At 46.4% G+C, this 12,021-nt stretch overlaps 2 protein-coding genes and 1 pseudogene across 2 annotated transcripts in view; 2 read left to right on the top strand and 1 right to left on the bottom strand.

Moving 5' to 3' along the window:
• Positions 1-5,106, top strand: part of PHF13 (PHD finger protein 13) — a 6,335-nt gene extending 1,229 nt beyond the window's left edge. Inside the window, exons 2-4 of the mRNA XM_006885787.1 lie at positions 1,396-1,497; positions 3,731-4,265; positions 4,788-5,106. Of these exons, the coding sequence (XP_006885849.1) occupies positions 1,396-1,497; positions 3,731-4,265; positions 4,788-5,014 (864 nt within the window). The 3' untranslated portion in view covers positions 5,015-5,106. The remainder of the gene's footprint in view (positions 1-1,395; positions 1,498-3,730; positions 4,266-4,787) is intronic.
• Positions 5,107-8,304: 3,198 nt separating this feature from the next.
• THAP3 (THAP domain containing, apoptosis associated protein 3) overlaps positions 8,305-12,021 on the top strand; it is a 15,259-nt gene continuing 11,542 nt past the window's right edge. The window contains exon 1 of the mRNA XM_006885915.1: positions 8,305-8,378. Within this exon, the coding sequence (XP_006885977.1) occupies positions 8,305-8,378 (74 nt within the window). The remainder of the gene's footprint in view (positions 8,379-12,021) is intronic.
• Positions 11,327-11,651, bottom strand: LOC102874555 (annotated as a pseudogene).

Here is a 12,021-nt window from a genome sequence, read left to right as displayed (position 1 = left end):
AGGCGGCGGGGGGTGGGGGTGGGGGACGGTTTCCGTGAGCGGGCGGCGGGGAAGGGGGCCGCTCCGCCATCTGCTTTATGGGCGGGTGTGGCGTGGGGGCGGCACGGAGACCCCCAGTGGCTCCCCGCGCCCCCACCCACCGCGCCTCCCGCGCGGACCTGGCCGCTGCCTCCGCCCGCGCGGCGTTTTGGTTCCTGACCCAGATCTGCACGGTCCCCGCCGAAAGGAAAACTTCTTCCTGAGAGTTTTGGGACGGAGCTTCGCCGTCCCAACCGCCCGGGGCCGACGGGTTCTGTGTCCCCTGCGAGTGGGGGGACGGAGCTTGCCCTGCAGGCAGCGCCGCAGCCCCGGGCTGGCTGCTCCTGGCCCGAATGTCCTTGGTCCGATGGGCGGGGGAGTAGGTGGTTTGCTAACTAAACGGAGTGGAGAAAAGAAAAGTAAACGGAGCTTCCTCTGTGGGCATTGCCCATCCCGGCGCCTTGCCAGCACCTCTCTTCTGAAGAGGGGTTTTGGGGGCGCCGTAGGAGTTGACTCCACCGCACTTGTATACTTGAGTACAGTTGGTACCGAGGGTCTAGAGGTGTTAGCTCAACATCTAAGTTCGGCAAAAAGGATAATGTGCAGAAAGAAAACCTCAATAAATAGAAGGGTAGAAACAATAAAGCCCAGTTGTGTTCAGAATTTGTTCCGAATAAGGAGACTTTTCTCCCCATACTGCCCTGTACCTTGGAAGAAAATGCAATTTTGTTAGGAGTTGTTTCCAGATTGAAGTAGCATGGGACACAATCCCAAACCTCTAGTGTTCAGCTAAGATGCATAAATAGGACCAACAGAGCAACTTTTGGTTTTATTCTTTGAATGTGGAAACATTGAATGCCAGGCACACGGGCATTGGAGACATGGAGGGGAGCTGACTCACCTCTCTGGGTGAGGAAGCTTCCTAGGAGAGAGGATCCCTGTCCCCCTAAATCCTGAAGGATAGGAAGCAGTTTGTTCTTAAAATCTCTTAAAATACTTTAGTTACAGTTTCAACAGGAGTTTATTTTCAAAATGGAAAATCTGTTGCTCTTGATAGGACTACAGAGGCTCACAGATAATAAAGAAAATGCCAAATGAGCACTAAGAAATAGACTTTTGTGCAAGCTTTTATCTCCTACCAGTTTCCCAGTATTCTTGGCATAAAATCATGATACTTTTTTTTTTTTTTTTTTAGTTTTCTGAGAACAGTTATTTCTTAACCTAAATGTGCCTTATCTTGTTTGTAGAGTGTTTGTAAATCCAGTAGTGTGTTTTTGAGCAGTTGACAATAAAAACTTGAGTCTGGCTAATTTTGTTGCTATTATTTACTCCATATGTATCTGCTTTCATACTCACACTGCTTCTCTCTTTTAACAGGAGTACTCTCCCAGCTACAAGAGGCGCAGGACTGTGGAGGATTTCAACAAGTTCTGCACCTTTGTCCTGGCTTATGCCGGCTACATCCCTTATCCGAAAGAGGTAATCTTTAGAGTCTTGTAGGCTTTTTTCCTTTGGGTACTCAGACCAGCCTTTCCGTCATGTGCTCTAGTAGTTATGTTTGCTGCCATTAAGTTAATTTTCTACTCAAAGTGACTCCATCTGATAGAGTAGAAATGCTGTATAGGGTTTTCTAGGTGTAAACTATGTCAGAGCAGATCATATCATTAGGTTTAGAAATCTACTTTTTTGAAAAACAGTTCTTAAACCTACTTTAGAAGATACAGATATGTTTAGAAAATGGTTTTAATAAATTTTCAAAGTTAAAAGGTCTTTGAAAATAACGCATTTATAGTTGTTCTCCGTTTGCTCTTACTACCACTACGGTCAGTTGATTCTGACTCATGGTGACCTCATGTATCAGGGAAGAACTGGGATTCAAGGGGTTTTCAAGAAGCAGGTTGCCAGGTTGCAGCGGCTGGGTGGGTTCCAGCAACCAACCTTTTGCTTAGCACTTGAGTGCTTACCTGTTTGTGCCACCCAGAGGCTCTTCCTCTTAATGACAACCATTTGTCACTGAGTGCTTTTTATGGTCAAGCACTCTAGAGAGGGGCATTAGTAAAGGAGTCCTGGTGGTACAGTGGTTAGGTACTCACCTTAGAACTGCAGTCAGTACAGTGATTCAGACCCACCGTCACGCTGCCGGACAATGATGTGGTAGTTTGGCTTTCTTTCCCTTAAAGATTACAGCCTTGGAAATCGGGGTAGTTCTGCCCTGTCATGTAGTATAACTTGTGATTGAAATCGACTTGATGGCAATGAATTTGGTGATGTTTGGATTTTTCAATGCTTGCTCTTATCCCTGTGGAGCTCTGGTGGCACAGCTGTAAAGCATTAGCTGCTAACCAGAAGAGTGACTTTTAAAAAAAAATTTTTTTAATTTCCTTTTTTCTAAACTTTTTTTTTTTTTTTTTTTTTTTTTTTTTTTTTTTTTGGGGTGTGTGTGTACTGGCGAATTAGATTTGACTGGTACAGGAGGAGATTGCCCCTCCTTCTCCAGCAGAGCATCTGGTGGATTCGAAGGAGTGACTTTTTAAAAACTATTAGCTGCCTTGCGGGAGAAAATTGTGACTTAGTCAGCAAAGATTTACAGCCTTGGAAACCCTGTTGGGGCACTTCTACTCTACCTTCTAGGGTCACTGTGAGTTTGGAATCAAGTTACTGGGATTTTTTTGATGAGGAAATGGGAACAGTGAAGAGTTTGACTTTCAGCCTGTTTGCCTGCCCCTCAATTAGCATGTTATGCATACTATTTGGAAAGAGTCTTCAGGGACTCAAGATCAGAATTAGATTTGTTCTGGCTCTGCACTTAACTGAAGGGATTTTTGTTTCCTGTAAGATGAACAGGACAGTGGCATACATGGTCAATGTCATTCAACTTCAGGGTCCTCCTTAATATTATGAATGAGGCTAAGGAGAACATAATTCCGTATTCCTTGGAGGCAAAATTCCGAATTGGTTTATATTTTGCATTTGCTATATTTGTTGCTAGGCGCTGTTGACTTGAGAGCTCTATAGGTGGATAATTCATTGTACCAAGCAGATGTTGCCACTGTTTTTAAATAATATACTTGAGTGGTCTGTAATAAGCACCAAGTTTGGGAGCAGTTAATTACCTACCCTCAGTTTTTAAATATTTTGAGATAGCTCTATTTCTTAAAAAAAAAAAAATTCCACAATACAAAAACCTAAAAGTAAAGAAAGTTTTAAAACTAACTTAAGGAGGTTGGTGGGGAGAAAAGTGCAACAGTGAATAAATGGAAATCCAAAATCACTGTAAATGTTCATTGATATTAATAGTAATTAAAAAACCAAACCAAACATGAAAAAACACAAAACTAACAGGTTCACTTATTTAAGAAATATTTCCCTTAGGACAAGTGGAATGGAAGATTTTTTTTTATTGTCAGGGAAAGATGGGGTGGTGTGAGGAAGTGTCTTCAGCATTTGTTTCCACAGGTTTTTGTTAAGCAGCTACTGAGTTCATTGACCAAGGCTGAGGGTTCAGTAATGGAAAGCAAAATTTCTCACTTGGAAATTCTTGTTCTTCCTGGAAAGTCTCATTAAACGTATTATTTAACACTCCTCATCAAGCAGATTGCATATGAGAACTGAAAAGTTTAGCCACTCTACTGGGGATGGTAGGTTTGGCTGGCTCTGTCTCTCTGAACTGGTCTGAGTAACTGGACTCTCCATTCCTCTGTTTTTTTTTTAGGAACTGCCTTTGCGGAGCAGCCCCAGCCCTGCCAACAGCACTGCGGGCACCATTGATAGTGATGGTTGGGATGCTGCTTTCACTGACATCCCATCGTCAGTGTCCCTTCCTGTTTCTGACCGCTGCTTCAGTCACCTGCAGCCCACCCTTTTACAGCGGGCCAAGCCCAGTAACTTCCTCTTGGACAGAAAGAAGACTGACAAGCTGAAGAAGAAGAAGAAGAGGAAGCGGAGGGATAGTGATGTGCCTGTCAAGGAAGGGTACATGGGGAGCTTGCTGAAGCTAGAAGCTACTGACCCCTATGTGGAGACCCCCACGAGCCCCACCCTGCAGGATATTCCCCAGGCCCCCAGCGACCCCAGCTCAGGCTGGGACTCTGACACGCCTTCCAGTGGCTCTTGTGCCACAGTGTCACCTGATCAGGTCAAAGAAATAAAGACTGAAGGCAAACGGACTATCATTCGACAGGGAAAGCAAGTGGTGTTCCGGGACGAGGACAGCACTGGCAACGATGAGGATATCATGGTGGATTCGGGTGAGTGGTTGGTTCCTGGGTGACGGAGGCGCTTACAGGTTGGTGGTTAGGAGAGAAGCTACGTAAGGCAAGGGTCTCGGGAGGTCATACCTAAGAAGTGGACGTGTGCATCAGGAGCAGTAGGGATCCTGCAGAGGACTTTATCCTTTTTCAGGTGTGCCCACCATCTCTATTGAGATGTGTAGGAAAGAAAATACCAGGATGCTTATGAACGGGCTAGTCACAGCTAGAGATAGCAGAGATACCAAGGCAAACTTCAGAATGTAAAAATAACATTGTTCTTGAATTGCATTGGTAATTTCTAGCTACCATGATTGTTATCATTGCCTTTTTGTCTTACATTTACTGCATTTTCAGAGAGAAAGAATGTTACTGTTGAGTGAAAGTTGGTAGTATTTATTTGTTGAGTAATGGGATCTCATGGCAGTGCAGATGCTCTGTTGTATTAGACAAACAATTTTCCCTGAGGGAGAGAATCTGAGGAAATTTTTGTTCAACTTGGGCATTTTTCTTCTTTTTCAGATGATGATTCCTGGGACCTTGTCACCTGCTTCTGTATGAAGCCGTTTGCTGGCCGCCCCATGATCGAGTGTAATGAATGTCACACCTGGATCCACCTATCCTGTGCAAAAATTCGGAAATCCAATGTTCCGGAAGTGTTTGTCTGCCAAAAGTGCCGGGACTCCAAGTTTGACATCCGTCGTTCCAACCGTTCCCGAATGGGCTCCCGAAAGCTGTTTCTGGACTGACTGCTGGCGTGTGAGGAGATAGGATGAGGAATTGGAAAGGACTGTGGGCCTTTGGCCCCTTTCTTAGTTGAGCACAGAACTCTCAGCTCTGGTGTGGGCAGACCTCTGCCATCCAGGTGCCTAAGAAAAGGATAGGTTGTCCAAGGTCTGAACTGTACATAGCCAGTGACTGAATAAAATCTTCACTGGCCAAAGCTACTGCTAGAGCTCTGTTCTCTGCAGTGGAGGTGGACCGAACACCCAGGCTCAGTGGGGTTTGGGTCAGCGGAAAATGAGGGTACATGGTGTTGTGAACTTTGAATATCATTGTTAGCAAATTCCCGCTGATTGGAACAAGTGCTAGCTGTTAATCCCTGCTTCCACTGTGTTGGGGAGAGGAAGTTTTCAATTTCCCCGGCCTGTTACGTGAACAGCCATATGTAAGCTTTTTCTTGAGTGTTTGTCTTTTACCATAAGTATCTGTACAGCAACCATACAAGGCCCTTTCTTGGTGGTTCACACTCTACCTGCCTGAGCCACCACAGGGTCTGCTAACCTGAGTCCTCTGGACCCTTGGGGTGGTGGGCTAACTAGTGATTCCTATGTTTTGTTCATTAAAAAGGGACAGTATGTGGCCACTTGAAAGGGGGGTTGGTTGGGGGCTTGAGGTGGCCTGTGTTCATAATGCAGTTTCTTGTTTTGCACGATGTAAAAAAAACCTGTTTTTGCACGATACAGCCAAAAGTGTTGCCCAAGTTCTTGCTAGGTGCTCTTTCTCTCCAGTTTGTGTCTGAGGTATCGGTGGGGCCCAAGCAAGCTATGTTCAAGTGTGGGAGCTGTTAAGTTCTCTGCATCTCTTCCCCTCACTTTATTCCGATGGCAACCTGAAAGCAAGGCAATCACTGGGACATTTGTGAGTTCCTCTCAGTAGTGAGGTAAAGAAAACCAGAGGAGCGACATCTCCTGTGGGTTAACTATTAGTGTGCCCTTCATACAGGCTGGGCCTGCTGGTTCCGTGGGGCATGGTTAGTACTTGGGTCCTGGTTTGGTTTGAATTGGTGAGTGAGTAATACAATGTCATTGGTGCTCTTTGGAATCTTCCATTGAGCTTGTCAGAGGTCCTTAGGTCAAACCGGAATCCTAGGGAGACACTTGCGTGGGCCAGCTGTGGGGAAACCAGAGAGCTTGTAACTGGAATTCCACAGAGGAGGGCAGTGCAAAACCCAGGAGGTTCTGGGCTCCAGCTTTTTTTTCCATCACTCACCTCACTCTCAGCGGATCAAATACTTGATCTCAAAAATGTTTGGTGTTTTTTTTCCCCCCTGTAAATTGGTGGATGTGTTTTCATAGCATTGTTTCTTACAAGGCACGAAAAGGAAGAATGTCCATGTAAGTCATATTTATTTACAGAAGGATAGGCCTGTAGTCTCCCTGCTGGTGCTTCCAGGAGACTTTTCAACATTCTCTCAAGGAAGCACCCAGGTACTGAACCCTAATATGGCTCATTACATTAGAGCCCAGCTTTTGTCCTAGTCACTTTCACTGCTAGTCCAGTCTTCTTAAAATTCTGTTTGCTATGTTCACATGTAAACTGCTTTTCTGAAACTAGGTTTTTATGGTGTTCTCTGAGGGAGAAGTTCTCCTGAGGAAACCATCAGAGCTAGTTTAGGGGCGAGTCTCATCCCACACAGATGTTACTGACTAGGGCAAATGCCCAAGACACAAAGGAATTTGCCAAAGATCTGCCCAGTGACATGGCCTGTCCAGTGTCTTCACCGTGAAAATAACCAAAGTTCAAAAATATTTTTTCTTTTTAACTCCACAGTTTTAAAAGTGCATTTAAGAATTTGCATGATTTAAGGATGGAAGTGTCACTACTGGCAATTGGTCAGTGTGTGAGAAAGTTCAATGCCTGGAGATGTCTCTGTGGAAGGCATGAACATATATGTTCATCTCAGTTTTTGTATCCTTGATTTCCTTTCAATTGTTCTAACAGATAGGTCTGTAAGTGGTGCCCAAGGCAGATACCTTGGTTTTTGTGTTCTGATTGAACTGGGCAGCTGCAATTAGCTTTATGCAAATTTCATATAGCCCATCTAGGGGCTCCTGGTTGGTGGCAAATGACCTGAGGGGAGGGAAAGGTATCTACCCCAAAGCAGGTCCCTTCCCTTGGCTTTGGCCAGGCAGAGACACTTAACATCGTTTACATAGTTCTGTGTGATTATAAAGTTTGTGTATAAAGCGAAGCTGTTTCTGTGAAACTGTATATTTTGTAAATAAATACAATGCTACTTTGAAGTTAGGTGTTTGTGTTGTGTGCTGAAGGAGCTTTGTATATTGCCACTCCATCCCATCCCAAAATCATGATTGCACAAAGACTAGGACGAAGTTTAAACTGAGCATTTAGGAAGATGGAAGAGGCCCATATCCCTTAAGACTATATTTCTCAAGAAAGGGGGAGGGAAAAAAGATGACAGTATGAATAGAAATGAGTGGTGGTCATATTTGTCCTCAGATTGTGGAATCGTGTAATAATCCTGCTTTGTAGAGGCATCCTTTTGAGGTTACGCCCCCGCCTCACATGGACCTTGGAGGCATCCACTTTGCTCCTTTAAGCTTTGGCAACGCAATTCCCAGAATGACTGCTTGAGCTGTGTCCACCATCCTCCAGTCCGGGGCCAATTAGTCACCAACCAGTGTTTCCTCCAGTGAATGGGAGAAGTCTTAACACCTTTCCACTAATGCCGTCCAGCTGGAACCAAGTCGGTGGACCAGCTAGCGGGTTTTCAGAGGATGCCCCTTTTTCTCCTGGGGAGAAGCGCTTTTGGGTTAGCCGCTCAGCTCCCTACGGACTTCGTCACTAGAGCGACGACCCACCCTCCTAGAATCCTGAGACTACTTCGGGTGTTGTACCGCTTCCTGATTTCCAGCTGTCTAAGACTGTAAGCCTTGGGGCTCCCAATGCTAGGAGGGGCACTAGTGGCTTGGGGTGGGGTGGGCTCTGTGTGAGGGTTGGTTAGGTAGCCCTGCGGACGCCCCTCCATGACCTCCGACCCCAGCCCGGGTTGCCTTCGCCTCCACCTCGGCGAGGAGCCGCGGGTCGCGCCAGCCCCGCCCCTCCGGCAGGCCCTGCCCCCACCGCAGGCCGAGCGGGCCGCGCCCCGCCCTCAGGCCCCGCCGTCCACCCACAAGCCACGCGCCTCTCCAGGGTCCCGCTCTGGCCCCGCCCCTCCGCTCGCGGCCCCGCCCCCCGCTCCGCGCGCCCTGGTGCAGCCATCTTTGTTAGGGGCAGCGGGGTCTGTCATCAGGAGATGCCGAAGTCTTGCGCCGCTCGCCAGTGCTGCAACCGCTACAGCAGCCGCAGGAAGCAGCTCACCTTCCACCGGTGAGACGCGGGGGGGCGTGCGGCGCGGGAGGTCCGGGCTCCGTGTCCTGAGCACTGCTGCACCGCTTGCTTCATCTGGGCTGACCAGGAGGCCTCGGAGTACTGGGTGGAAATTCCAGGGCCACTGATACCTAGCCCAGAGACCCGGGCCTGCCGGGTCATCTGGGCACATCAGGGACAGGCAGGATCATGGGCCATCCATACTCAAGGGCTATTGCCACCCTACATCCGCCAGCTGCGAAAAAAAGAAAGGAACAGAGTGGTTAATTAATATGCCCGCGGGCACACAGTTTTCTGGAAAGTCTGGCTAATCTGGGAGGGCTTCCTGGAGGAGGAGGACTTCCTGGAGGACTTGTACTGAGCCCTAGGCAATGGTGTTTAGGTCTCAGTTCTTTTTACCCAATGCTTTGTCACTGTTAGGTGCCATTGAGTCGATCCTCTCCTATCTCTGGTGAGGTGAAGTCACCATATCAGTTTATCTTGCTGGGAGTCTTTCAGTGACCTTCCATCTTTCCAAGCATGATATCACTTTCCAGTGAATATCCTCACCTAGCTACATGTCCAAAGAATGAGTGCCTCTGAAATAATTTTGTGTTTGTTTCGGGACTTTGAAACAGTGTGAACTGATTCAGTCATGCTGGCACAGCTCAAGTGGGACAGACCTGAATTTGTAAAATGTGTTCCGGAATGGTAACCTGAATGGGAAAAATTGCAGATCAAAGCTCTTAGCGGGAAACTGGAAAGAGGATAGTGAGCCCTTTCTGGAGCCTGATGTGGGAGACTGGATTATTGGCAGGACTGTGAGAAGGCACAGATTGAGAGGGGAGCTCTGATAGCTTAGTGGTAGGGAACTGTGCTGCCAACCCACAGGTACACAGTTTGAAACTCCCAGTTGCTCAGCAGGAAAGAGATGAGCAGTCTTGTCTGTGTGATTTACTGTCTCGGGGAACCTGCCGGAGGGTCAGCTGTCGGTCCTTTCTAGATCAGTGGCACACAACGGCAGCATATTCAGAGAGGTACAGTCGGCTACCATCTTTGAACCAGCATTGGTTTTGATTGCTGCCATTTAAGAGATTTGGTTGGTGTACAACTTTCAAAGCTGCCATTGTTTTCTAAGTGGGAGATTACGTTTTTCCTAGGGTGCCTATAATTTTTTTCTGTTTTGTATACCTGTTGTTGCTAGGTGTTGTTGAGTGGACTAAGTCTGCAGTGACCTTATGAACAACAGATCTGAACCCTGTGTCATCCTCATCATATCCGACACACTGGAGCCTCTAGTTACAGTGACGGTGTCAATCCATCTGGTTGAAGGTCTTCCTCACTTTCACTGACTTTCCATCTTTCCAAGCATAATGTCCCTCTCCAAGGAGTAGCCTTTCCTAACAACATGTCCAAAGTATGATTTGAAGATTTGTCATCTTTGCCTGCAACGAGCACTCTGACATATCTGTTCTTTTGGCAGTCGATAAACACCAGTATGGGGGGGGGGGGAAACTGCAAGTCAAAGTACATCTACATTTTATAAATCCAGGCCTTTCCTGGTTTGGCTTAGTTGTCCATAACTGAAAGGAGCAATCTATACCAGTTTTAAGCTAGGAATGGGGGTTCCCCCACCTAGCATGCTGCTTGGGCTCCAGAACTTGTCCTGTTCCTGTGGCCTGGAACATAGCTGATGTTGGGTGTGCATTTGCTGAGTGAATAGTGGGCTGGCAGGTCTGGCTTTGAACTGGATGGCTAGGCCGTCACCATCATTGTTTCATGAAGGATGGGTGAGATGGAGGCCTCAGAACTGGCTGCATGTGTAGGGAGAGTGGAGCAGGGAGGGGAGAGGGACTTTGCTGGGATCAGCAAGTGTGGTGTGGATTTGGAGTGTGTTCTTGGGCTCCAGGACCACCCTGCCTGGCGAGTCTGTCCTCTGGTGTGGATTGGGTGTCAGCCAAACCATTTCTCTGCACCCTTTGGGGCACAACTGGTCCCTTTTGGACTTATTACTTCCACTTCCTCTCCTCATATCATCACCTTCTTTTGAAAATACCTGTTTTTACTTCTGTTTAACACACATAACTATAAATGCACATGTCACAAGTACCTATCAAATGGATGTTCACAAGGTGAATGCACCTGCTTGGTGCCCACGACAGAATCCCTAGGCTATGCCCCTTGGAGTCCCTAGTCCTTCTGCCCCACCCCTCACCCCCCAACCTAAACTGTGTGCTGCCTGCTTCAGAATGGACCTGTTGTAGCTGTTTTGAACATTACAGAATGGCTGTCGCTCAGTAGGGAGCTCTGGTGTCACAGTCCATGTCGAGTTCAGTGGTTTGAATTTGTCACCATTTCCTTGGGAGAAAGATAGGTAGTCTCCTGTGTGATTTATGGTTTGGAAATCTGCTGGAGGGCCAGTTATGACTCAGAACTGAATAGAGGGCAATGAGTTTATTTTTTAAAAATTTTATTTTTCTTGATATTTTAACAAAAGTTTACAGAAAACTTGGATTTCCTTTCATTCATTGTTGTACGTTTTCCTCCCTGGTCCCTCCACTGCCTCCCTTAGCTTTTCTCTTTAAAAAGATTCTTTCATTATTGCACAATTTTCTCTCTCCTCTCACCCCCGAGTCCTCTTTACTATGCAGCTCTTACTCTGGACTGTTGTCATGCAAATAATACTTAATCATATATTCCTTTTAAACAGTTCTTTCCCTCATCTGTTTCAATGATGTGTTCATCATTTATATCTTCTTTTTTTAGTTTCCTCCCAACCCGCATGTCAGTCCTGTTTTATAACAGTGGAATTATGCAGTATTTGTCCTTTTGTGACTGAGATATTTCATTCACCATAATGTCCTCCAGAGTCACCCATTTTGTATAATTTTTTTTTTTTACTGTTCAGTGGATTTTATTTTTGCAGCAAGAAAGCAGCAAAGACAATGTGAGTGCAATCCTCGGAGTTCTCAGTGCCTTGGGAATTCTCTTCCTGAGGCTGGCTGAGGAATTCTGAATTTTGAGAGGTCCAGGTTCAAATCTAAGAAGGTGTACACATTGTAGTCATGGTGTTGGAGATTCTTGTAGGTGGTATTGTCACACGGCTCAGTAGATGCGGCATCCTGCATTTTTGGTGGACTTTGCTTCTTGGCATTTGGTGACAGTCCCTTTTTCACTCTTCCCTGATTTTGAAAAGAGAGACACGGTAGAGGCAAGTCCTCAAAGCACTCCTGCTTGGAGCCCAATCTTCAGCGTCCCAAAACGTCCCTGCCGCAGCCACAGGGGGGCAGCCATGCCTTCAATACGGGGGAAGGCTGGGAAGGGGACCAGCCGCACTGACGTCACACTAAGCAAGGAGACCTGCTCTCCATTTTGTATATTTTATGAGTTCCTTGTTTTTCTGTGCTGTGCAGTATTCCGTTGCGTGAATATACCACAGCTTCTCTATCCATTCATTTGTTGATAGTCAATGAGGTTATTTGAGTGGATGCAATGTGTCTGTTCTGCCTGCTTTTGCTTAGTTACATTTGTGAATCATCCATGTTGTATGTAGCAATAATCCATTGATTTTCATTGCTGTATAATGTCCCAGTGAATGACTAGAATGAAATGGGTTTATCTGTTTTACAATAAAAGGATGTTTATCACAGGAGTCCACAATTAA

Source organism: Elephantulus edwardii, unplaced genomic scaffold (assembly GCF_000299155.1).
Source record: "Elephantulus edwardii isolate Elephantulus edwardi_28Jun2011 unplaced genomic scaffold, EleEdw1.0 scaffold00045, whole genome shotgun sequence".
In the NCBI taxonomy this organism is placed as follows: Eukaryota; Metazoa; Chordata; class Mammalia; order Macroscelidea; family Macroscelididae; genus Elephantulus; species Elephantulus edwardii.
This window is presented reverse-complemented; position numbering and strand designations above follow the sequence as displayed.